Raw genomic sequence first — 27,844 nt, 5'->3', positions numbered from 1 at the left:
GAGGGAGGCAGCGGTGGAACGGAGGACACTTCTAGGTTGGTAGGGAATGATTAAAGATGGGGTGATGGAAGGGCCAGTCTTCCAGAAAGCTTTCTGGGCAAGGCACATGGCTTTAAACTGAATCCTCGCTTTGATCGGCAGCCAGTGTAAGGCCTTGATGGTAGGTTTTGCCGACTGCCGCCGCATGGTCTGCAAGAGGAGGCGTGCAGCGCAATTTTGAACAATCTGGAGCTTATTGATGGTTGAATGAGGGGCACCCAGATAAAGAACGTTGCCGTAGTCGAGGCGAGAGAGGATAAGCGCCTGGACCATGATCCTTCTGGCTTGAAAAGGGAGGAAAATCACTGGCTTATGGTGCATCAGTCTAGTTTTTTCAGTGGAAGTGAGCTAAAACAACAATTCCCAGCATGCGTCTTTTAAAAGGAAGATGCTAGCTAGAACGGTTGGTGTGCTCAGAATTTAGTGTGGATGAATGGTGTGCAAGAAGGACGTAATATTTTGGGTTGACAGGCGGCCAAATTTAAGGAACATCAGGCAGTAAACAAGAAGACCCTGAAACAAACGTCCCTGCACAGATGTCTTGGTCTGTGTTTTGTACCAGCACAAACTGTTGCAATTTACCCTGTCATTCATCCGATTCTCCAAAATAGTCGTTTTGTGGTGACTCCCTGGTAGCATTTGCAGCCGATTCCTGTTGTTTCTTTTGTCATTTGATGTCCTTTAGTTTCTGTTATTTTTAATTGACGAGTTTCATTTCTCTGTGCTTGGCTATTGGTAGACACATTTGTAGTAAATAGGCTTCCAAAATCCCAGTAGCTTTTTATGTCACTTGCTATCTTAGTGGTATTAATGTCGTCACCCTTAAAATTATGAAAGGCAGTGTATGCACACAGGAGTCTTTTGAAAATGTATCCTCATTGACAATATATTGCCATTCAAGTACCAAGTTGGCAAAACTCCTGGAGCATAGTTAAGACAGTTTATAGAATGCGACCATCCTTAGAAAAGCTGAATGTAGTTAATTATTCTGAAGTGCCACGGTTATATTAAGTTCCGCACGCGACGGCTTTAAGTACACAATTTACGTTTATACATTTTTGGCATAATTTTTGACTGGTATTTTGTATGTCTTGATCCCTGTCACGTGAATTGCTCTCTCCGTTCAGTTGGATTGTTCAGTCTGTAGAAGGGACTTTGCTCAGCTAACACAGGTAATGCCCCTGGACAGCCAGTGAGCTTGGGGCTTTTGTAAGGCCTAGAATGCCATAGCAGATCATATGACAGGCGGGTGAAATATATGGTCAAGTTCACATAACTGTTAGTCTTGAGGAACTTGGGTGAGAAGTGGGTTTCGTCCTGTCGTGTAGCAGGGGCGCCCCTAGAGTGGTCTGTATTTTGCAAACTCTGTTCTTGCACAAAAGCTGTAAGTTTTGGTGGGCAGCTGATGACGATACTGCTCAGCTATTTCCTCTCGGCCAACGCCAAACCGGATGCACAATGGACTAGCTGCAAAGGGTTGGTTGAGTGCTGCGTGAACCGGAAGAGGAAGCAGCTACCTACGTCGGTTGGCCGAGTTGATATTAGGTGGCAGGGTGTTGGTTTCTGGCGCCACTAAGCTGCTCTCCCCTTCACCCTGTGACACGGCCTAGCCCTTTACTCCCATATAGTTGTTGCTGAGTTCAAAGTGGATGGGGTCAAGGCTGTAAATACATCGTCTCAGCATAAAACAGAACTGTAAAAACATGAATTATAGACTACTGAAAATCATGCACAACCTAGACATTTTAAAATAGAGTGCCTTTAGCATCAACATGTGCAATTGATAATGCAATAATAATCTCACATGGTACATATTGTTTGCATTGGATGGCATCCGCATCAGCTCTTCCTCAAAATAAGCCATGCAGACCGGAAGTAACGCGCTAAGGAAGAGTATATTATTTGATCATCCGTTCTACGGCAAAACAATTGTGCTTCAGTGCATAATGTTATATGGAAGGATTTCAAATAACAGAAAAAGTTATATGCGTCGAGCAGCCAGCGATTTGTTGGCAAAAAAGCATAAAAGTGCATCGCAGCGCCTGAAATCAGAAAGAGTTGAACCTCACGTTATATTGAGTTAAGGGCAATTGGCGGATTTATATAAATGTTCTGACACAAAGTCTTAATTTTAACTAAAGACCCAAATGAGTTTGGTCCGAATACGGGAAGAGACGCATTAAAATGGAGGTTCATACTTATCAGGGATCTTAACTAATAGATGCATCACTCCAAGAACTGAGAAGCCTTGTTAAAGTGAAACATATGTCAGCAACTAGATACAAGAATATCTCGATTCATTGTTTAAAAGAATTGGGGATGGATGAAATACGAAAATATCATCAGAATAAACACAATATTGACTAATTTGCCTTCCTTTCTCGTATGTGTTTATGATTGCTGTAAAGAGTATATGTGTTTATCTGAAAGGCCGGTAGCCTGCTGTTGGCCTTTAGTGTTTCTCTCTTTCTAGTTCCCTGAAAACCTTTGCGCTTGAAGTCATTGGGCCTTCAGAATGTGCCAGGGGGGGGGGGGGGGGGGGTGGGGGGGGGGGAGGTCTTTCTGGCCAAGTCAACGTGGCAAACAACTGTACCAAAGTCTGTTGAGCCTAAGCTTGAATAGTCTTTGGGGGTGTGGTCACTGCTGCCTTCTCTTCACCCGGGTGTTTCTTGTCAAAGGCCTTGTTTACTGGTGGAGCCAGGGAAGGGTCGGCTGCCACCTCCAAGGCCATCTCACACAAAAAAGCATTTGCAATGCAATAGATCTCTCATTACTGAAAGTTTGAGCTATTGGTGTTGCATTATTGTTTTAAACACCAATAGCTCAAACTTTCAGTAATGCGAGACCAATTGCATTGCAAATGCTTGTTAAGGACTGCATGGGCCTGGATAAGATTAACAAAATCCCCGGGTTACGGCACATCACACAGGCCTTGCTGGGCACGAGACATACAGAAAGGGATCTCTGGGTATACCCTGAGGAAATCACCAGTTATTCTAAAAGCGATCTAAAAGAGTACATGTTCAGGGTCGGTCATGAGAAAAGGGTCTAAATAGATCTCCATAAGATGTCAATGGGTCATTATACCGTATTGAATGGCCAGTCAGGTTGTAATTTGCATCTTAGGATAACTAATAATGTTTAGCATAGGTACATTTTAACTTGCTTTTTCCCTCTTATTTTTCATTGTATGAGCGGATTTCCATGAAATGAAGGGTGGGGGTCCATTACTCATTTTTAAAAAAAAATGTATTATAAAGGTTTTATATAGCGCTGGCTAGACCCGGAGGTATCAGAGCGCTTTACATGAGTACAAGATCATAGTTGGAGGTTACATCGTTACAAAGGTTACACAGTTATTAGAGCATGGCAACATAGTTACTTGTAAGGTCGAGATAAACAATAAGCACATATACGTAAGGGAAAAAGCAGTAAGGTAAAGAGCAGGGGAAGTAGACAGAGAATGAAGGAGGGAAAGAGGAGGGGCGGGGCGAGACACAGTGTGGAAAGAGGGGGGGGCGATGGGGACACAAACCGGAAGACGAGTCAAAGCTGCGTCCAAAGTCCAGTAAGCTGTGATGATAGGGGAAGTGGTATCATTTCCCCATCTCTGTTGAGAGAGGCTCCCTTTACGCAGTGGACTCTCTCAGAGGGGTCTCTGAGACTCCAAGGTCTACATACTGGATCCTTCCCCCAAAAAGGGGAGAGGGAGTGCTTTTGCAAGGGGGGCCATACCATACCTCAGTTGTGAGTGGCTCCCTTGGCACTGTGGGCTCTCTCAGCGGGTTCGCTGAGACTCCAGAGTATAAATATTGGATCTTTCCCCAACAAGGGGAGAAGGAGTGCTTAGTCAAAGGGCACAAAGGCCAGGGGCTAGGCGGTGTAGCAGGTAAGGGGAAAGATTCGGGGGAGAGGGGATAGGAGCGAGCGTTTTACATGAGGAACACTAATGTTACAATTTTACAACAGTGACAAGTTGCATAAGTATCACGAAAAGCATTTAAAGAACATAGGGGACAAGGTTAATGGAGCAAGGAAGGGTAAGAGGATAGGGTAAAGGGGTAGGAGGAAGAAAGGTCGTAGAGCAGAGACGAGCAGCGCAGGGCAGGACTGGCAAAGCAGGCCGCACCCTTTGCCGCGCACACAGCATCGTGCAGCGGGGGCTAGTTAGGGCGCAAAAGTTCACAAGTGTCAGCAGGAGTTTCCACATCCCAAGCAGCCGGCCAGACCTGCTAATTATGTGGCCATCCATGGCTGGATCTTGTGCTGGGGTAGTGTCCGCGAGCTTCTCAAATGGAAGAGTTCTTTGCTTTGGGTCTTTGCGGCCCATGCCACGCAGAGCGATGTTGCCGTGACCCACCAGGTCCCTCAGCGGGTATTGCCGACGTGTTCGATCACTCCCGCCTCGCTGCGTGAGCCGCCAGGCAAGCATGGGTTAAGCAGGTGCCCAGTCGGCGCGGCGGTGGTGTGGGCCGGGGGAGGGGGGGGGGTGGGGGGGGGGGTGGAAGAGGCACCACCCCAGTAGCTTGAAACTAGAGGAAAAAGAGGGAACTCCTCACTCCTGCTGTTGGTGACCAGGCTGTCACGGCATCTGGTCAAAGGCAGACTCCATATACCTCAGGGGAGAACAGGCGTAGTAGAACGGGGCAGATGGTGCGGAGATGAGGCTTAGTCTTGTGAGCCCTGTGTACGGGTGCAAGTTCCAAGAGCCCACTGCGTGGCAGGACGGGGGCCTACAAAGGAGTTGGCTCCCGCTGAAATGGAGGGTGCGAAGTCTTGGCCAGCGGATTGATACAAAGGCAGCAAACTGGGGCGGAAATGATGTCGTCCTCGAACCATCGTCATCAGCTGCACGTGCGCTTGGAGCACGTCGCTCCTCTTTCCGCCACAGCCCGTTTTTATGCTCGTCTCTATGTGCGCATGTGGTGGTAGATGCACTTCAATCGGCCAGCAAAGGTGAGGCCGCGCGTCGTTCCATTACGCTTCCCTCCCCCCGCAGGCCACGCGTGTGTCGCAGGAATCGGCAACGCTGCCGGTAGCGATGTTTGTCCCTGCGGCCGGAGGCAGTTGATAAGGGCCGTGAGGAAGTCGGCAAAGGGAGGGAGCGCAGAGGCTCTCACCGGCAACGGAGGCAGTCTAGGTCAGTCCCGGGCGGTTCGGGCCTTGCACGCTGGGAAGGAGACAGAGCGTGGAGCCCACGGCTGATCGGCTGCACCGCGAGGTCCTCCCGCCTCCGTAGCGGCTGTTCCCGGGCACCCAGCGGATCCGTTCTTGCATCAGAGGGATTAGCTTCCCTTCCGATATCCCTCACATCGCGTTTGCGGAGCGATGTCGGCGCTGGCTTCAGGAACACGCTGGGAAGCTGGAGAGCCGGATGGAGCTTCAGAGCCAGGCGGCCATTTTAGTCACCGGCTTGGCAACGCCAAATGTCCTTGTGACAATTGGCCGGAGCAGGCAACCCAGCACTCAGCATTTTTTGTAAGTTTTACTTAACTGCCAGGAAAACGGATCTCAAACCTCTCTTTTTACAAGAAAGAATTAGTCATCATCATGTGGCTTTTAAGTATATGTACGATCTCGGGGATGCGACCGTGAATTACAGGGTTGCTTTGTTTCTTTCTAAGGTGCTCCTTATTAGAGATTCGTTGGACGACTCAGGAAATTAAATCAATCAATGTGCCCGATGAACTTGTTATGAGACCCAGAGCCCGCCCCATTATGTATGTTGTTTTATTAGAAATATTTTAATGAATTCATATCAAATCTAGTTTTTATATTTATTTGTGATTTTATGAATTGGTGTTATCTTGTGAGATGTATGTTTTTACTGAACTTTTTCACGTACTGATAGGAGGCTGTTATGGTTTATCTAACATTAACCGAATAAAGTTTTGAAACGAAACAAGAGCTTTCACTCTTCCTTAGAAGACCCCTGGGAATCAAATCTGTGCCCACCAGGAGTCCCACTGTTTCGGCACTACATAGAGATGGGGTTCAATTGGTGCTTCCCTGAGGGGGTCCCTAGGGAGGGGGACATGGAGGTCCCAGGGACTCCATAGACATCTCCCTTGAGACAGGAACTGTAACTCACTGTACCCGGTTGAAGGGCCAAACAGAGGCCAGTCCACCTTCTTTTAAATTGGTTTGAAATTATGGCCAGTCTCTCACTAACACACAATCCTGAGCACATGCGGGAACATTAGAGTTCAGGACTGCACTGATTATGGTGTACTTTTCCTGTATAATCCGGTGCACTGACTCATCTGAGAAAGGAACACAGAGTTAAGGGTGCATAAACTCCAATCGAGACAGCAAGTCAGATCCATAGTTCTTGGTATTTACAGTGCCAGAAGACAAATTATTGAAGCAATAAAAATAGCAGTGATGCATAACACATACAACATGCTTAGGGACACAAAATATGACATCACAGTAATAGGAATACGCTTTAGCACACTATTGTATGCATTTAAATAAAATAACTTGGTTTACTAATAATATGAAATCAAAAACACGGAGTTCCAGAAACACTAAAACGCACTTTATCACTAGAAAGCATAAAACATCAAGTTTCATAATAAAGTCTTATAACGCCTAAAATGTGAACACATATGGTAGAATTATTCAGGTCCCATTATTCTTTTCATAGGTCACATTCCTTTCCTTAAACCCCCATCCCCACTCCAACATTAATTCCAATATAACAAGACTGGTAGTGGCTGATTGTACAAACGAGTAGACCGGCTCAGTGGATCTTATACTTTGCTGTTTTTCTAAGGTGAAGTCTACCCCGCCAATATAGACACGGTCTCTTCATTGCCATTCACTTAAGGTTGTATGAGCTTGAAGGTCTTATTAATCACAACCCAGCCTTGCTCTAGATCTTTAGTTCAATGGATCACCACCAGCCGCGGCACGGGCAGGTAAGAGCTGGGGGGGGTGATTTCGACAGACGGCGACAAGGGAAAAATAATTAACTTAATTTCGCCTCGTGGTTTTCTGTCAAATCCCCCCCCCCCCCAACCTGGCACCACCACTCTTACCTGTAAGGGCCACTCCTGATCAACATTTGGGTGTCATCAGTGTGTTCTTCAAAAACTACTTTATTATCTAGAAGGACGTCATGAAAAGACCACATATAAATGCTGAACAGTGGAAGATGCAGAAGTCCTCAGGTTGGTAACAACGGATATACTCCTACAAAAACCAGAACAAATTTCTATCATGGAACTGCTATCTCTGACCCTCTCACAAGTGCTCTCATATTATCCAGTGGTATATTGTGTGTTGAGAGTTTTGAAAGCCATGGAGAGATTCAGCAACGTCAGCGGTACAAGGTGACCTCTACCCAGGACTTCAGGTCATGATACTGGTTTGGCCATCCTAAACTGCTGTCTCTGTACAACTCTCCTGCCTAAAAATAGACTGCCAATATTGCAACATCTTCAAAGTCTATATACCTCTGACAATGTATAGGGGCTTTCTTAGTGATAACTTTCAATAATAAGGGTTTACTCAGGGGAAGCTGACAACTAGCTCGCCTACTAGGCTCAAGGGATGATTTTGTGAGTAATGGTGTGATCAAGGGCTCCTACAAAGGCTTAGTGTATGTAGTCTATGGTTCAATTTCCCAGTTCCACTGGAAAAGGAGAAGTCAACTCTTCCCTACATCCCTTAACGAGGCGGAAGTGAAAATATCTGCTCTACATGAGTTGTCATTCATACCGAAAGCAATCTTTATCTGCTTATCCTCAAGGATCGACCTAAAATCAAATAGTTATTTTTGAAGTGCTCCGGTCAAATTTGCCCCCTCGCGGTGATGGGGATGGAGGAAACACATTTTTATCAGAGGACATTATATTAGCCTAATTTTTCCCAATTCCCAGTAGTATTTCCCTTCATAGGAGCAAACTAATGTACACCATCTTGTTCTCCGCTGTGCTCTCTGCGGTATATACGACTGTTGACCTGCCTCCTTCGATGCATGTGCAGTAGTTTGTGTGCATTAATGCCTGTATGTCTGTTAGACTTTCTGAAAATGGGTGTCTATGTTCATCAGTAGGTGCTGGTCTGTGTGCAAGCTCTGTATTGCCATATGTTGTGTGCCTATGCCTGCATGCTGCATACATAAGGCACACCTTATGGTAATGTAAATACTCAGTATGCTTCTTCCATGCTCATCCCTCTGTGTTCTGCCAAAAACATTGCTTTCAGGTTAATGTGTGAATCTTTATGAATCAATAAAGAATATTTTTCTGAGTGCGGTATACACTGGTAGCTGACTGACATTTTAGACAAGAACAGGTGGATTGCATCAAATATCACAGACCTTTCAAAGCCCCATGGGTCCATTGTTCAACTGCTTACAAAAATACGGTCTTGAAAGCAAGCCTTTTTATGAGAGCGAATCACAGCAGGCCAAGAAAAGGTGGCCGCAAATGGCTTAGATTTTGACATTTGAGCACCATACACTGGTGCCATAATTATTTAATTACTGCACCAAAATAGCTTGCTTAATAGTAACTATTGGACTAATAGTGATTCTAATACCCTCAGACGATGTGTGCGTCTCTCTCGCTCTCGGTACATACACAAATATATATAACGTAGCAGTGGTCGCCACTCTGTAGCTATTGTTAGGAAACTACAGTTACTGTAGGAAATTGATTTTTTGTACTGCTAATAACTTTGGCTTCATTTGACATATCTTCACAAAACGTTCCTGAAAACACCCAAAAAACAACCTGTCATTCACCTCAGCTCCTTCCTGGAAAGTTTCAGGATGACCCGCTTAGCAGGGGCAGAGAAAAAGAGTGGGTTTCAAAATTACATTTCCACATGCAATTTCCATAGGGATGTTGAACAAAACTACAGCCAAAACGGCTGAACGAAATTACACCAAATTTGGCAGAAAGCAAGAGCCTTCCCCAGAAAGCATGTCTTTATGATTTGGGGTAAATCTGTTAAGTAGTTTCAGAGAAAGTTTTGTTAAAAATGTATTGATATGTGGACAGTTGTGTCTGTGAAAGCATAGCCACCAAGCAACTTCAAATAACAGAGGGATCAGATTCATCGAGGGTGTTTTTTTCCCACCCGCCGGCCACTTCACTCCCCTCACGCTCTGACTGGCTGACTGTAACAAAGAAAAAATGCTGCGGCCACCATTACAAGACAGGTAGTCAGTCCACGTGTTCTGTAAATTAAAACAAAGTATAAAGGGTCAGGGTAGGGGGGAACAGAGTGGCCAAACCCTTCCCGCCCCTCAAGGTCCAAATTTAAAAGCTAATTTATTACATTTTATTTTTTTAAGGTTGCCAGGATCCCCCAGGACTCGAGTGAGAAATGCATATGGCGGAAAGTTATGCACCATACAGGGCCTTGCTGCGGAAAGCGGGTGCTGGTCAAATTGGCCGCCAGCAAAGGGGACGGTGTATGGGTGAGTTAGATACAGCCAGTGAGGCCAATCCCACACCAGGCACATCCAAAATTGCTATGCACGATAGGGGTTCACTCCCAAGGAGGATTAGAAGCTGGCTCTATAGCCACCCACTTCGCGCATGGGCATCGGGGGGAGGGGGTTCAGGTGTAGGAGGGTGAGGTGTCCATGGGATGGAGGGGTTGAGACAAGTACCTGCACATTGGGCCCTGCACTTGGGAGTGAAGCAAGGTACTCCTAACCAGGCTCCAAGCAATTATAGTTGTATAAATACAAAACACATAGATGTGCTACTGTGTGAGCGTTCTCTTTGGACCCTGCCGTTTAGGTCAGATTCCCTGGGCATTTTAACTCCGGTATTGTACAAGTGTAGGAGGCTGGCTTAGTATAGGTGTTCACTTATGTAGATGTAGCTCCCTGCACTAATCCAGACAAACCTTATGGTTATTTTTGTGGTCTCAGACAACCTTAGAAAGCTCTCTAAGTGGTAGCTGTGGAGAGCAGTCTTCAGTCTTAGTCCAGAAGGAGTGTAAAGCAGCTTGTCTTACCAGTACTTAATCTTATGGTGTAGTTTAAGTGAAAAAGAACCACACAGTGTAGTTCTAAAAATATGCATCATTATAAACACTTACTGACACTTTGCAATATCTCCTACCCGGAGATATAACCACAATACACACAAATACTTTGAAAAAAGAATACGTAAGTAACACAAATACACAGTGGTCTCCAGGGGGATACCAAACCATATACTAAAATAGTGGAATGTGAACCACGACCCAAGTCGAGACTGGACCCAGAAGACGTAGAAGAGTTGGGGACCAAAGGAACCACCCAAGGTGAGTATCTAGGAACCCAACGGAGGCCATGTGCAGTATGGGAACACGACCGCAAACTCAATGTAAGTCAATGGGTAAGACGCGGTTGCAGTTTTAAAGACAGACCTTTCCCAGCAGATACTAGGGAAACCCAGTGGAAGATGGAAGGTTGGAGTTCACTCCACCCTTGGATACCCCAGGATACCTACCCCAGGGAAGCCGGGTGCATAGGTGGGAAGTGACATCGGAAACCGCCGTAGACCACAATGGAGGACTTCAGAGAAGATGCCGCTGGTGAAGGAGACGAAAGAGTCCGGTAGAACCCAAAGGTGGATTCAAGATAAGAGGTACCTGCAAGCAGAGGGGACAGAGTCTATGTCACTCAGGAGTGACCGGGAGGCACGTAAGACGAATGCCCCCGATGTCAGGGATGCAGGAGAGTTGATGGTGCCCTTTAAGTTGCAGCTGTGTGGACCAGGCGACTCTGTTGAAGACCAGGAGCCGTTCACAAGCTGTACCACGTCGGATGTGAAGAGCCAGTGGGTCAGTGTCCAGCAGGGGCATCAACAAGCCTTGGTAACGGCACTCAACGTAGTCTTCGAAAAAAAGGTGCGGTGTCGGGACCAGCAAGGTCCAAGTGACTAACCACGAGCAGGTAAGTCAGAGTAGACTCCGAGCCAGCAGGTGAGCCCATTGAAACCAAAGAAGATCTTCGAGAGGACCCACAGGCTGGAGGCACAGGAGTCGCAAGGGGACCTCGAGCAGCTCATCAAAGGATGAAGGCCCACGGTGCAGAGGATGCGGTGCAGGCGAAGATCTTGGCTGCTGGAGATGCTTGAGGCTGGAGCTTCTTGGAGCCCAAAGATCCCTGGAGGAGTCATAAAGCCTTGGCAACAGCATGTGGACGCGGTGCACAGGGGTGCTGCTCCAGCGGTTCCGACAAGGGATACTGGCTTTAAACTTGCTGTGAAGACAGTGCAGGACTTGAGGGAGTTGCTGAACCACCACCTGTGTTGCTGGACTTTTTGGAGTCCATAGGAGCTCAGCAACAGCAGACTGGTCAGCTTTGTTGTGGTGCCTGCAGGGGAGTGACTGCTTCACTCCAACTGAGATTCCTTTGGGTGCCTTGGATGTCCACAAGCCTTGTGAGGAACCTGTATGGAGCACAGGCAAAGACATTGCAGAATACTGGCAGGATGACGAGATCAGGAGCAGGAGTCTTCCCAGTTGCAGTCTCAGTTCCCAAAGTGAAGTCCAAAGTGCCGAGACAGTTGAAGTGGTTTTGGATCTGAAACTTGTCCCACAACAAATCTAGGGACCCACCTACAGGTAAGCCCTTATGTACCCTAAGGACAGGGTTGGGACGATTCAAGGGGCCCTCCCATAGGAGGGCCTGAACAGTGGGGAGGATACTCCCATGTCCGTTGTCCAGTTTCGAGCCAAAGCAGGAGCTTACGGCTCTCTGAAGTGGTTTAAACTGGAGCATGCAAGGAGGGCACCAAATGTGCCCTTCAAAGCAGTCTAGTGGTGCTGGCAAGCACCTCCACCCTGTCCCAATACACTAAGCCAAAGTTTGCTATCTGGGTCCAGAAAACTGGTACCGGGAGAACTGAGGGCCTCCCAGATGAGCTTTACAGTGCATGGCATCATGCCTCCAACACCGTATATGGTGTTGAGGTATGATTTCAACATGTTTGATACCAAACACAACGAGGTTTGTTACAGTCAGTTTGAGACAGACATTGTGTAATGACACATGGCCACTCTATGTATCGAAATGGGTGATGCACTTACAACCCAGGAGAATGGACTCCGAGGGTTGTCCTGTGCAAGTGCACCCTCACACTTATAACTGAGCACCCTGCCTTCAGGATTGAAAGGTTTGCCTTAGGGGTGACTTATAGGTTAAGTGCAGTGACCTCAGATATAAGAAAACATATATTTGTCATAAGTGGTGCAAGCACCAGTTTCCAGAGGTTGCAATGGCAGGCTTGTAGTAACAATCTGAGTGGTCTCCTGTGGGTAGCATAATGCATGCTTCAGCCCATGGGGGTCCCCTGATGTACCTATGCCCTGCGTACCTTAGTACCATATACTAGGGACTTACAAGGGTACTTCTGTAGCCAATCTGGGGGTTACCCAAGTAATCATCATGTACAATTTTAGCCTGGGGTCCTGATTAGCAGTATCCCAGTCAGACTAGTCAATAAAACCTAATGATACCAGCAAAAAAGTGGGGCTGACCATGAAAGCTGATCCTACTTTCCTACAGTAAGCATTGATAAAAGTTCTACTTCTTATTTATGCACCTCTGGATAAATTAGGTAGTGGTGCACCGATCATGAAATTACAGACTAGTTTGAGTTTTAAATGCTGAACTGGGTTGGATATAGGTGTGAAGTACATCTTCCAGGAGCATTGCAGTAGGGATCCTGACAGGTTGGAATGAGAAAATATAACAGGAAGGGATAGCTTTGAATGAGCAAGGACTGAGGAGTGGCACAGTTTGATCTCCTTCCTATAAAGGAAAAAGTGTGAATGCAAAAATTTTCCAGGAGAGTCTTGCCTATTTCCGGCTGAAAGCTTGTTATAGCCAAACAAATGCGTCAGAAGTCAGCAACACAAACAGCATGCTCCTGAAGGGTGCTACTCAGTGGCGGCTCCACCGTCAAGGCAGAGCAGCGTCGCTCCACTGATCTCCGAGTAGTGCAAAAACGAAAAAAGAAAATGATAACACAATGTTATTATCATTTTATTTTTCAGTACTGAGCCAGGCAGGGCTGTGCTATCCTGATAGATAGGAGCGTCGAGCAGAGGGTGGTGTGATTGGGACACCATAGGTGCACATGATGGTTTGGCAGGCATTCTTAGCACGGCCAAACAGTCATGCGCATTAAGCATTTCTCCACCCAGCTGAGTTGCACAGCTGGGTGGAGAACAGTCCCGGGAACTACACTATTACCACCATGACATCAGCGTTGTGATTGGCTTAGGGGAGTCTGAGAGCCTGTGTGCTGCGAGGAGTCAGGAACAGAATAGGACGAAAGAGAGGCAGCAGCGGTACACAGGTAAGTGATCTATTTTAATCAAACTCCCACTCCCGCTGCCTCACCATTTATGGTACCTAGCAGCCTCTACTGGTGCTAAAATTGGTGCCTCCCTGGGATCCATTTCAGAGCACTGTTTGGGAATAAAGTTGATGCAGGAAGCTTTGCGCAGCTTAATGTTAAGCTAGAAATGAAGGTCTGGGCCTCAAATATGTACACCTCGATTACATAGGACCTTACCGTTGTTCACCAGTAAGTATGAGTTATGCAAGCATTTACATACAACATGTGCAATCGGGGAGGGGTTTAAATGTGTGTGATCCACGAAATAAGAACTCCACCCCACTCCATAGTCTATTATATCATCTCCCTAATGCCAGTGCTAGGGTGTTCCTTGAGGTAGTGCTCCCATATGATACCAATGGAGATCACACCCCACCCCTGCAAATTATGTTCTTATTCAATCACCCCCTAAATGCAGAATGTTCATCAGATCGGATATTATTTTGGCAACTGATGCAGGTGACCAGCTTGGAGTACTTGGGTGTTGGGTATGATCGGTTCTCTTGTCACTGAAGTTTACACTAGTCGCAACCCCTCATGCTGCAATGATCCCAAAGTAACAAACCTGTAACTGCTGTAAGATGAAACTGCACCCATGTGTGGGGCATGATGGCGATTTAGAAACTGTAGATGAGGAGGATATATTCCATTGACAACGGGCATATCTAAAGCACTGTTTAACACAATGAACCAGCATGAAAACAAAATGACTTAACTAGACCTTCTCATTGGTGGCATGGGGATCAATCAGTGAGGGTAAAATAATGCAGATGTGGGCATAAGCAGGCTAGACAGAATTGAAGTAAATCAGACTAGAACACCTACCTTACCAGTGCTTAAATTGAGCCAGTGGTTTCCGGTGCTCAGCACCAGCAATTCAGACAGTCTGCCACGTGTTGACGTGGTTTGTCCGAGTTAAAGATGAGCACACCAAAAGTTGTTTATTAATTCAGCTTGCATTAAAAAAAACAATAATTGCTGCCCAAGCCATTCTTAAAGCTTTGGGGGCCTGCAGTAGTCCGAATTGTCACACTTGTCTGAGTGTGATGGTTAATAGTTGTGTTGGGACTGGCATTGGCTGTGCTAGCAGGAGCAATGGGTGACGCAATCAGCAGTGGCCTCATGACGAGGGTCCTGGCACTTTCTTTTAAATTAAGCACTGTTCCTTACACAGACAGAGTGAGAAATCAGGCAAGTTGATAGCGCGGACCCTTAAAAGGGAACAACCTTGAAATTACAAAAAAGACCACGAAATTGGTCGATGACCAACTAAATATTAATATGATGTTTTAGAGATACTTTAAAAGCTGCACAAAAAGAGGCTCTGAATACACAGAGCACAAAGGTGACGTTTTATGGATACTACTGTACCGCAAATGACTGAGGAACACATGGGAGTGCGGATGCGGCTGTTAAACTACTCAAAGTGGTGGGACAATAAGTTCAATTAATCATTAGTGGAGCTTTACAAATAAGCCTTGTTAAAGAGACAACTACAACACACACGAGAAAGAAACATTGTCTCTTCCACTCAAAAAGGGATAGGATGACTCTTTGCTATCGCCTCTACTTTTCCTGTTCGATAAAAGGTTGCAAGTACAGTGCTGGCCTCATGCTTTCGGATTACGTCTGCCACATGCTCCACCCAAACCAGAAAGATTGGACAGCAACATTAAACACCCCCAAAAAATGACGTCCTGGATGTTGCCAGGGATCAACTGACTATCACCAGGCTTCTGTCTCAGTTGGCTGGGATAATATCCATAGTTTAGCAGAGTAGTTTGGATTTGGGATGCATGTGAAGTACTTGGTGCACTTACCTAATAAGGATGTCAACAACCGAGTAAGAACAGGTTGGGTTTTAGAGATGAATTGTTACAGAAGAGGGGCTTCTATGGTTGCTCTCTGTACCCACTCCTGATTGCTCTGGCTATTGAGACAGCTGCAAAAAGAGACATTTGCTGATACAGACGTCACAGTATGGAGAGCTGAGCAAGACTACAGTGGTATTGTTTTGGAGCCTATGTCTCTTAGATGGCCAGGAATGCCTGAAATGACCCAAAATCCCTCAAAGGTGGGGAAAAAACAATCCCACTATGCAGAAGTATTTAACAGAGATAAAGATGGAAACCTGTGGTTCCCACATTTATGACATCAATGGTACAAATATACAATTATCCAAAAGATCAAAGGTAGATAGATTTTCTTAATGTTTTACTCTCATTTATTAGGAGACGTTTTAGTATTCAAGCAACATGTGTTTAGCTCCGTAGGGGCACGCAGGCATTTTCAAGGTTGATAGTTAATATAGGAGGTTATTATGAGAATATGTCCAAGTTATGTTATATGCAAAAACAACAATTGATGGGCAGAATGCAGAACAATGTCGTACATTCACCCCAGTACAAAGATTTGGGCTTAAATCCATCGTTTTTTTGCTCACCATGCCATTCCAGTTTGGAACCAACCATATGCAAACCAGTCTTGACCCTGCGCCCAATGGGAACAGTCCAGCCTGAACTGCTAGGCCAGGTCCTCCCTGGACTGGAAACAAGCATCCTAGGACCGGTTTCGGGCTTTTAGCCCTCATCAGCCAGAATAGCTTGACTCCAGTGGCATGGAGAGCACAGGACCGACTCGGGGTGACAAATGCAAAAACAATAATTGATGGACAAAATGCAGAACAATGTCATACATTCACCCCAGTACAGAGATCTGGGCCTAAATCCATCGTTTTTTTGCTCACCATGCCATTCCAGTTTGGACCAAGCCATATGCAAATGAGTCTTGACCCTGCGCCCAATGGGAACAGTCCAGCCCAACCTGCCAGGCCAGGTCTTCCCTGGACTGGAAACAACCATCCTAGGACCGGTTTCGGGGTTTCACCCCTCTTCAGCCAGGATAGCTTGATTCCAGTGGAATGGAGAGCACGGGACCCGCGTCTGAGCATACCCGTCCCACTCGGGGTGACAAATGCAAAAACAACAGTTGATGGACAGAATTCGGAACAATATCATACATTCACCCCAGTACAGAGAACTGGGCCTAAATCCATCGTTTTTTTGCTCACCATGCCATTCCAGTTTAGACCCGCCATATGCAAATCAGTCTTCACCCTGTGCCCAATGGGAACAGTCCAGCCCGACCTGCCAGGCCAGGTCCTCCCTGGACTGGAAACAAGCATCCTAGGACCGGTTTTGGGCTTTCAGCCCTCATCAGCCAGGATAACTTGACCCCAGTGGCATGGTGTTAGCCCGAAACCGGTCTCAGGATGCTTGTTTCCGGTCCAGGGAAGACATGGCTTGGCAGTTCGGGCTGGACTGTTCCCATGAGGCACAGGGTCAAGACTGATTTGCATATACTGGGGAGAGGAGTTGGCCTTACGGCTAGGGCAGTCGACCTTGAATCTGGGGAACAGGGTTCGAGTCTCGGCAATGACGCTGAACATCCTGTCATTCCGGGCAAATCACTTAATCTCCCCGTCTTCTAACAAAAAAATTAATGTGTCCTCATGTAATGCAACTGGTACTATGTAAAGGGCTCTGATACCAGATTCGGGTCAAGTTTGCGCTATATAAAACTAAAAAAATATATATATAGCTGTGTCTGAACTGGGGTGGCGAAGTGAGCTAAAAAACGATGATGGAAACAACCCAGATCTGTGACTGAGAGTGAGTGTCTGAAAAGTTTCAACGCTCCGTCCATTATCTCCTTGTGTTCGCTTTGTTCGCCCCAAGTTGGCACGGTATGTCCAGACGTGGGTCCCTTGCTCACTTTGCCACTGGATTCAAGCAAGCCTGGCTGATGAGGGCTGATAGCCCGAAACCGGTCCCAGGATGCTTGTTTCCGGTCTAGGGAAAACATGGCTTGGCAGTTCGTGCTGGACTGTTCCCATGAGGCACAAGGTCAAGACTGATTTGCATATAGCTGTGTATGAACTGGGGTGGCGAAGTGAGCTAAAGAACAATGATGGAATCAACCCAGATCTGTGACTAGGAGTGAGTGTCTGAAAAGTTTCAGCACTCCGTCCATCATCTCCTTGTGTTTGCCAAGTTATGTCAAAATCAGCATAAAATGAAATTTTGTATATCAACAAAAATCAAAAGGAATTGTCACAAAGTGGTAGAAGCAAACGAAATACAGGCGAAATTATAAATTATATAAACAAACAATTATGCAGACACAAAGATGAATTTTATAAAGCAAACAATATAAATCAGAATGGGGATAATAATTTTTGGAACTCTGTACAGGCAACCATCCAGACTGAGTTGGGATAGGAAGAAAAATCATGTGGGCTGGTGGACTTGGAAACTGCCATATCACAGGGGTGCTGTGGCAGACCCAGACCATGAAAAGTACTAAATATTGGCATTTACGATTTGGAGTGGTCTGGGTATCAGGGAAGTTTCAAGAAAAGGACGGATTCTGAATTATTGGTTGAACTTCTATTGATCCATCCCTGAGAGGATTAGTACAGCAAGCATGCTGGGGCTGGAAGCCCTGATCAGGAGTTAGTTATAGTTATTTCTTCTGTAGTTTGGAACAGACTTCAAACTTTAAGATCGAAACCCCTACAAAACAGACCAATGAATGGAGGGTTCTATTATTTTGAAGAAAGTTAATCACCAAGAAAACCTAAAAATGGAGTGAGATACCATTCTCGAGCATGGGCACCTATTACCAGGAAGATATGTGCATGGTATTCTATGAGGTAAGGCAGATATAGAATTGAAGTGAGCAAAGTCTTCACTTACATGAGTCAAAGCCAGTTAACAGAGTGGTGCCACATGATACTTAAGGACTTTAGGTTCTGAATAAATCATTTTAACTTAATCAATAAAAGTATTTACTTTCAATCTTGGAATACAAAATTGTTCTTGTTCTGGTTCACCCCTCCTCTCCCTTTGCTCCCCAGAGTTATAATGAATTGGAGAAGGGTTTTTAGGATATTCTATGATCTCTGCGGGACTGAAAACGGATTTTGGTTCTTGGTTAGTAGCATAAGCCGGATGCTGCGTTCGCGCGCAGCGGGCGCGCCGGCGGCGCGCCAAAGGTAAGCCCGTCTGCGCCAGAGCCGGGCCATGCCGTTGGTTTGAGTGGGGAGGTGCTAGGAGGTAAGAGATGTAGTAAATGTCAATTGTTGGCCCTGAATAAGCCATGCCGCAAGGGCTGTAGGAAATGGGCTGTGCTCCAGGACATTACTTTGTTCTGCCCTGCCTGTAATTTCTGCCTCGGCCCACGGGGAGGTTCTTCTACTAGTCACCATGATTGTGGAGCTACTATTCAGGCTGCACTCATCAATGCTCGGTCTCTGGTGAAACATGCCCCTGATATATACGAACTTCTCTCTGATGCGGGCCTGGATCTTCTATTCATCACCGAGACATGGCTGAATGAGTCGTGTGCCCCTACGATCGAACTCTCTATTCCGCCTGGGTTCAAAATTGCCAGACTCGACAGATGTTCTGGGAGAGGAGGTGGTATTGCCTTAGTTCTCAGAGACATCTGGTCGTTTTCCTGTGAAGCCTCGGTGGGGTTGGTTGACGCTGAGGCCCTTGATTTTTCTATTGCTTTGTCCCCCCACTTTACCTTGGGCGGTACGTTGGTCTATCGGCCCCCGGGCGGCTTTCTCAAGGCCCTGGATGATGTGATTATTCCACGTGCCCTGCGTTTCCCAAGGTTTCTTCTCCTTGGGGACTTTAACATACATCTTGATTGTCCGGATGCGCTGGGTTCCTGGGAGTTAAATGATCTGTGTGTCCTGGGTCACTTGACTCAATGGATTAAATCTCCGACCCACCATGGGGGGCATTTGATTGATTTGATCTGCTCCAATTTTGATATAACAACTCCTGATCCGCTCCCGGTCTCATGGTCTGACCACTATCTGCTCTATTTTTCATGGTCTATCGTTACATTCCCGCCTAGTGCCCGCCCTGTTCATAACTTAGTCTCGCAGGATTGACATTCCGGCTCTTGCAAAGACGTTGGCTCGGTCGGAACCTTCACCTACTAGCATCCTGGAGACTGAATGTGCTGGCTTTACCTCATGGATCGCGTGGAATCAGTGTCTAGTGCTCCCCGCGTCGGCAGACCTAGGGCCATTCCTCCCAAACCTTGGTACTCGTCCTCGCTTAGAGCTCTTAAACTGTCTTGCAAGGCATTGGAGCGCATTTGGCGCCGGGACTACTGTCCTTTCACCAAGGCTACTTTGCGGAAGGCCCAACGCGACTACTACACAGTTATTAGTGCAGCTAAGAGTAGTTTCTTTGTTGCCCGTATAGCCAAAGCCAAGAACAACAGCAAAGAGATCTTCTTGATTGTCAGAAGTTTCCAATCCCCTGCCACGGAACAAACTCCCCTTCCAGCCTCCCTAGAGCGTTGTGAGGAACGGTCGTCTTTTTTTAATCGAAAAAATCCAAGTGATCCAGGACAACCTTGGTCGGGATTCTTCCCCCCCTGACTGAGGTCTGTTCCTCTTTTTCCATGTTCTCGCACGTTGAAGAATGTGACACCTTGGCTATCTTAAAATCTCTCAAATCAGGGTCCCCTTCTGACCCCGCTCCGGCCAGAGTGTTTGCTGGTATTGCTGAGGTGATCTCTCTGAAGGTCAATAGAATTATAAATCTTTCCCTGCAGACCTCTACGGTTCCTAGTAGTTGGAAGCAGGCCAAACTCCTTCCTCTCCTGAAAAAACCCTCACTCGACCCTTCTATTCCGACTAGCTATCGTCCTATTTCTCTTCTCCCTGCCATGGCCAAAATTTGTGAGAAGGTTGTTTTTCGGCAACTGGAAGCCTTTGTGGAATCCTTCGGCCTACTACACCCTGCGCAGTCGGGTTTTAGGTCCGCCTACAGCACCGAAACTGCGCTTGTGGAGGTGGCCGAAGCTATTCGGGGGTGCCTTGATGCGGGCGGCAGAGCAGCTTTGGTGCTACTCGATCTTTCTGCCGCCTTCGATACGGTTCCCCATCAGCTCCTCCTCTCTCGCCTGGCCAACATCGGTGTCGGTGGCCATGTGTGGAACTGGCTAAAATCTTTCTTAGAGGGCCGGACCCAGCAGGTGTGGACGCCGCCTTTTTCCTCGACGGTGAGGAAGGTGGCTACGGGCGTCCCGCAGGGATCCACCTTGAGCCCCCTGCTTTTCAATATTTATCTTACACCTTTGATTTTTTTGGCAGAGGAACTAGGTGCGAAAATAATGGCCTATGCGGACGATACACAACTTCTTTTTACTTGGAAGGATTCTGATTTGTCTACTGCGTCCGCCCAGAACTGCCTTTCGGCTGTTTTTAAGTGGCTGGCCGCTGTGCATCTAAAATGTAATGAGGACAAATCTGAAGTTCTCCTGTATGGACAATTTCCCTCTGATTTTTGATCATCTCTATGGCCTTCTAATCTCCTCCGCCCGCACTCGGAGGGCTCTCCTGCAAAAAATCTTGGGATTTGGTTCACGGAGGACTTACGGTTTACTTATCAAATTAATAAACTGGTCGGTCAGTGTTTTGGCACTCTTAAGGTACTGAGAAGATTACTCCCGCTGTTGCCTCAGTCAGCTAAGGAAGCTGTGATTCGAGCCCTTATTCTTTCTCGGCTCGACTATGCCAACGCTCTGTATTTGGGTACTCCAAGATACCTAATCAACAAATTACAGACCATTCAGAATGCCGCTGCTAGACTCCTGTTCAACATCTCAGGACGGTCTAGCGTCAAAAAACACCTCTGTGACTTACACTGGCTGCCAGTCCTCCAAAGAGTGCAATTCAAATCCCTAATTTTGGCCCACCGGGCTTTGCATAATACTGGTCCTATCTACATTCAAAAGCGGATTGCCTTCTATACTCCTAATAGACTGCCGCGATCCGCCACCTCACGTCAGGTGACGGTATCGCGCTTCCACAGGGTCCGCCTGGGTGGCCAACCTTTTTCAGTGAAAACAGCCATGGCCTGGAATGCCTTACCTTTGAAGCTTCGCGCTATTCAAGACCTTAGGCTTTTTAAAAAGCAACTGAAAACTTTTATTTTCTCAGGGGCACTCTAATGTTCTCTTCTCAAGGTTCCGCATGCAGCATTCGCGCCAGGACACTTTTTAAGTATTAGTGCGCGTTATAAGTATTATATAACATTGGAGCAGCTTCTTTAATTTGCAGATCTGTCAATATAATCTCATAGGATAAATTTAGTTCACTACCCCTTCAGATGATGCTTGAGCTTTGAACCCTGATTTCTGGTAGCTTAACCAATGGGCATCTCAATCTGTCTCATGCCCATTTACTTAATTCTTCCTATGAGCCTGAAGGAAGGCAACATGGATACATCAATAAGAGCACGCAACTCATTGTAATGACACATGTACTAGCAGTATCTAGTCTCACTATTTACAGGCAAGCCCCCTCATCATTCTCCTGATGGGACCTTCGAGATGTAAAGAGAGAGAAAACCACTAAGACGACGGCAGCAGGTGGACTGAAACTTTGCACACGATAAACAGCTTTTAATCAAAATAGAACACAATGTCAGATTTGATTTAACATGGGACTGGCCCAGAAGGTGGAAACAGATAAAAATTAGCAAATTGTTCCCAGCCTTGACATCAAAATATGGTCTCTTTGAAAAGGTTACATTCTTCATTCCAAGGCAAGTCTATCACTCAGTCCTCCCCACCTCCTTCACTCATACAAAATCAACCTTTCACTGACACCCCTCTTGGTCGACTAAGCTCAGGATAAGTATATTATTTTGCAAAATGGCACAGAAATTTGAATTCTCCGTTTATAGTTTTCACTTCCGGTATGTGCAAATAGCGGTAAACTTCTTAATCCTTCTTTCATTTCATAAATTTGATCAACACAAAAATGCATTTATTAATTTCCTTTCCTCGCCGGACTTGTGTTTTTATTTATACAAAACATGTCAGTGGAAGTGGGCACTGTCATCTCTACATTACTAATAGGGCTCCCAGTTTTATGGGTTTTTTTTTAAACATTTCCGTCTATTTATCTAGATTTATTTTTTGGCCAACTTATTGGTATTTATCCATATTTATTTTGTGCTTCAAGAATAAATGTAGCTGTATAATGGTATATTTCTAAGTTTATATAACTCTTTGACATGCACTCAAACATGGATGCCTGCCATATTTTAGGAAACTAAGCAGCCCCATATAAGAAAAGATTACACTCAACGGTACATATTAGCATCATACTACAAATATTTGTAAATATTTGCCTGTATTTAAGGAAATGTCATCCTGTATTTTAACCCTCCATGCGGTCTGCCTGCTCAGCTGTTGCCTAGAATTCATGAAAAACAGCATGGAGAGTTTCTCACAAGAAGCACCATTTTCTGTATTTTTCCACTTTTAAAAACAAGATAGACAGGAAACACATTGTTTTCGATCTGTATTTATCTGTAAAAATCAGTAAAAACTGAAAACCAGAAGCCTTAATTATTAATAAACGTGCTTCATCGCATACATGTGTAAACAGCACTTTAAAAAAAAAAAAAAACTGCAATTCATTCACTTAACCCCTGTTCCATATACTCTGCCTTTTCGGGACAGCTCATTTAAGTATATCGGTCTAATATTCTAAGCCTGATTCTGGATGGTAACTTTGTGAGGTAAACTGTACTGTGCTATCGCGATGAGTGCTAGGGAAGTGGAGATTTTTAGGGGGGCAAAAAATGTATCGAATTATTACAATTGGAACTAATCTATTTGTTAGAATCATTCCAGCAGATGTTAAGAATATTCAGAGCTTTTCTACTTAGCACAGACCACAAAAATATATCTGGTCATGCTCACAAACATTTTTAAAAGAACCACTGGTTTTGTTGTTGAGCCAACGGCCACGACAACAAGCGCTGTTCCAGGGTGTTAAATTGTCGGTCAACCAAAAAATCACTTAATTAAGGGTGACTGAAGCAAGAGTTCACAAAGCAGGAGTAGACCAAAGACATTCATGGCCCAAGGTATTACAACTTCAACTTAGAAAAAGTCTTGATTAAAAGTTGCTAGCATGGAGATCTTTAGAAGTTGAACCTTAAGTGGACAAAACACTCTGTAATGGTCCATTTGCCCAGAAGAAAAATTACAAAACCTCATGGAGCCAGCACCTTACCACTAAAAGTGATTTGCCTAGTGCTGGGAACAACACATTTTATTTCTTTCAATGAGGGACATCTAAACCAAGTATTCTAACCTAGTATAAGTTCTTAATATTGTGATGTAGTGAGGGAGGTATGTACCTAACATTACAAATAAACTGTCTTACTTTAATTTTTAGCAATTCTTGGAAATCTTCTGGAATAACACAACCCTCGTAGTAAACATATAAACAAGTCACTTTAGCCAAACCCATGTTTCAAGAGGATACCCCTTAATATTTTCAACTCCAATTAATTTTATCTATGGGAGGGATTGTCATTTCACATATGGTGTAGAAGAAGTGGTTTGATGTTCTAGTTTGTAATTACTGTAGTACGTCGGCATGCACTCTCCTCTATCAGTGAAAACATGAACATGCTCCATTGCAGGAGCAATACTACCTCTTGAGTTTTTTAAGGTATACAAACTTAACAAAACCAAGCTTTCTTACTTTTCATGGTGCCCGTCTCATCTTCTTCACTGTTTATTACCATCGTTCCCAGCTGCTGTTCCAATGTGCCATCAAGCATTGTCATGGTACTATCCCCACTGCTTGACGCACTTGATGGCCGCATCGTCATCATGTCACCCTTCGCATGCACCATGGTGCCAGAATCTGTCTCATCCTCTTCCTGGAAATTGACAGGACGAAAAAAAAAAACAGATAAGAACACAATGTGGCTATTTTCAAAATAAGAGCCCTAAAATAAAAAATAATGCATGAAAAAATAAATTTAAAAAAGCCACTCTAATTTTCTGCTCAAACCGATATTTACAAATCTGAGAAACTGAGTAACTTCCTTTCACAGAAAAACTGAAAACCAATCTTTTATTGCTTCCATGGGAAAATAGGCAACTTATTTTGATAACAAAAATTGAAATTCTAGTGATAATCATACTGGATTTTTGTCATGCAAGAATAACGCCTTTATTGTGCAGTTATGGTTTGGTTGATGGCTTTACAGTGTGTTTTAATCTCTTCATCAGGCGCTTATCATACCAATGAAAGAGATCAATCTGACGGGAAAAAGAAGTCTGTTTGTACGGTGTGTGAATCACGGTTATAGCTAGAAAATTAGGCTTAGACTACGGATTGTATTAGATAGGGCCCTGAATCCAGCAGTTTGAGGCAGTAAACAACACGTTTGCCGGAGGTTGCCAGAACTCTGAGAAAAATGGGTGGACGTGTTCCAAAGTGGCCTTTCCCAGCATGGTGCGATTACTTGAGCACAAGATTACTACTGAAGATATTCGAGGCTACTAAGGGGAGAGGCACTGGATCAGTGGCGGTGTTAGAAATGGAATCTCTGGTTGGCTAAGGCTAGCGCCAAAGCCAGGCAGAGACCACCACTCTAGTCAGGGCAAGGAAGTTACACGCCAAAGATAACCCCTGCTCACCCCCTTGGTAGCTTGGCAAGAGCAGTCAGGCTTATCCCGGAGGCAATGTGTAAAGCATTTGCGCACGCACACAGCAACAACATCCCAGGCACACTACAAAAGGAACTCCACACACGGTTATATAAAAAATAGCCTTTGTATTATCATAACACATTAGAATAGTAAACACATATTATACATGGTACCACCTGGCACTAGGTCATATTTACAAGGGATTATTTACACCTGACGGGGCCAACTGGACCACTGTCAGTACCATCACAAGGTGAACTTAGTAAATGTAGAATTTATCATAAACATAGAACACAACCAGCAACTACTGGTAATCACTGTACTTAGCATAAACTACATTATGCACAGCATCACATCAGGCGCGAATTACATTCTGTGCCAACCTCACCAGCATAAACACATTATGCAATTCTCTCAGAAGTCTAAACACATTAGACCCTAACCACCTAAGTATAACTACATTAGGAATTAAATCTCACTAGCATAAACCATAATATGCGAACCAACCTCATAATCATAAAACACATTTAGAGGTATCAACACAGGGTGCGTAAATCATTCTACATGAATCACATTTCCTAGCACCCAAGATCACAGTAGGGCCTGGCGCCCTATAAACCTAACAATCCCCCTGGCCAACTGGCCATCTCAAAAAGGGGGCTCAAATGCCCTGTGTCCCGAAAGTCAGGGCGCGCTGCCTCAGCAGCGAAAGTCAATGGTGCACAATCTGCACAGACCTAAACGTAGCAGCTGGCACTAAGTGCTGCGCAGCTGTGAAGGTCAGGGGCAAAGGAGTGCATCTCACTCCTAACTTCAACCATGTCCCCAAAGAACTGGGCGCCTAAACGGTGCAGCTGCCCACTACTTGCTGGGCAGCTGGGAAATAATGGTGAAGGCCTGGCACCTCTGTGTCACTTCTGTCCCTCTCAGGGACTCTCTGAAATAACTGTGCAAAAACGTTGCAGCTGCCTGCGCCCTCGCAGGGCAGCTGGGATCAGTAAAAATGCTGGCACCACTGTGCCGCTGGACTCAATGTGGCCCCCACATGGGGAGAATATTGGGCCCCTCTGGGCCCTCTATAAAATAATGGTGCCATCATTGGAGCCACCTAGGCTCTAACAACAACTGTACCCGCGTTGGAGTGGCCCGCTGCTAGACGGGGCCGCTCTGACTGACACAGGGCCCTCACTGGCCCCACCTGGAGTCTCCACAGAAACTCTGCACCCTCGCTGGGACGGCCCTCTGCGAGACGGGCCGCCCAGCACCGTCAACGTGCCTGGAACAGGCACCAGCATACCAGAGCCCCAGCGCCACTCACCGGTTCTTTCTGCTCGTAGGCGGGGATCTGCCTCTTTCACCCGGCATCAACACGGCAGTACCTCTTCTGCGGCGCGGGGCTTCCCTTCACTACTGGGAGCCCCGCACTGCTATCGGCGGGCTCTGCCGCCCTGTCTTCTTCACCCAGGCCCCCTCCTGGGACCCGGGACTTTTACTTCATTCCCAGAGCTCAAGAGGCTCCAGATAACTTTCCTCCGGGGCGGCGCGCGGGGCTTCTCTTTTCACACGGGAGCCCCTCGCGACCAGACGCCGCCCTGGACATCTCTTCCGCTTCCGTCCGCCAGGCCCCACCCACAACCAGGCAGGCCGCGGATGGCGTCGGCGCTCGGGTTCTTTGGCGGCAATGAGGGGTAGGCTCCCTCGGCTAAAAATATCGGCAGAAGAGGGGTGGGCACCCGCAATGGCGCTCCATAATCGGGGTGGGCACCCGTAATTTTTATTATAAAAATAAGCGAGGTGGGCACCCGTGATTGCAGGCAAAACGAGGGGGAATCCCTACGCCGGGGATTCCCTCCTGCACACGCAGCTTTGTGCTGCGGAGCCCTCGCGCTTTTTCCTGGGGGCCGTGCAATTAAAGCACTCCTCCTTCGGACAATCACAGCGCTTTGTTGTAATGGAAATAAAGCACTCCCAGGGCGCTAGGACAGCAACCAAAAAAGTCCTGTGGAAAGAAGAAACAAGCAAAATGGTTCCAAGAAGTCCTTTAGGCATCAGGGTGCAATGCAGGGCCCAGGGGCCAGCACACAGGGTCCTCCAGCAGGGAGGCAGTCCCCATGGGGGTCCCTCCTGGGCCCCACCAGCAGCAAGCCCCCCTCGGTCAGGATCCAAAAGCAGAACATTTTACATGGGGTCACAGCCCCTGCTTTTACACAGCATTTTCCTTTGTCTATAACTGTAGGGCAAGGGGAGAACCAGATACAACTGGTTCAGGAGCACTTTGTTTTGCTCAGCTCCCCTCTATATTCACAGGACAGGCCAGGGACATCAGACGCACCACAGGAGATGGAGCCAGCATTGTGGAGGGAAGGCCCAGCCCTATTCAGGTCCCAGGTGCAACTCCTCCCTCCCATCTACATGCAGATCTCTCCATTCACCATCGGGCAGACTCACCCTGGCTCCTGGAATTCCCCAGCCCTCTCACCTCCTGTCAATCACAAGCCAGACATGCACTCCACACCAGGCAGGCAGACACACAGTACACAGAAAGGCCAACTTCTATAAGTGGCACTTCTCCACTAGTCACCATAAATCTGCGGACACCATTGTGCAGCATTTATTCTCACACTAGTCCGCACATACTAAACTCGACCCTGCACTCCTCTCATACCAGGAATTACCATGGACACACATATCCCCCATGCATTCCTATGGGAGGGCAGGCCAATCTCATCACACGCACTCAGAGCGCACGCACTTTACACTGGGCCACAGTGCTAAAGTGTGCAGAGGCCAAAAATCACGACCAATATGTCAGAGCTTAAGGCAAAAAGTTCAGAGGTGAACCTGCCAGAAGGGCCAAGTTCAACAGGCAGCTCCCCCACCAT

At 46.3% G+C, this 27,844-nt stretch overlaps 1 protein-coding gene across 1 annotated transcript in view; it reads right to left on the bottom strand.

Annotated features, from left to right (window-relative positions):
• STK4 (serine/threonine kinase 4) overlaps window positions 1-27,844 on the bottom strand; it is a 238,879-nt gene that overhangs the window by 54,858 nt on the left and 156,177 nt on the right. The window contains exon 9 of the mRNA XM_085619348.1: window positions 24,004-24,184. Within this exon, the coding sequence (XP_085475474.1) occupies window positions 24,004-24,184 (181 nt within the window). The remainder of the gene's footprint in view (window positions 1-24,003; window positions 24,185-27,844) is intronic.

The sequence above is a fragment of the Triturus cristatus genome, chromosome 7 (assembly GCF_964204655.1).
Source record: "Triturus cristatus chromosome 7, aTriCri1.1, whole genome shotgun sequence".
NCBI classification, from domain to species: domain Eukaryota; kingdom Metazoa; phylum Chordata; class Amphibia; order Caudata; family Salamandridae; genus Triturus; species Triturus cristatus.
The sequence above is the reverse complement of the archived record's forward strand: the minus strand, read 5'-3'. Positions and strand labels throughout refer to the sequence as shown.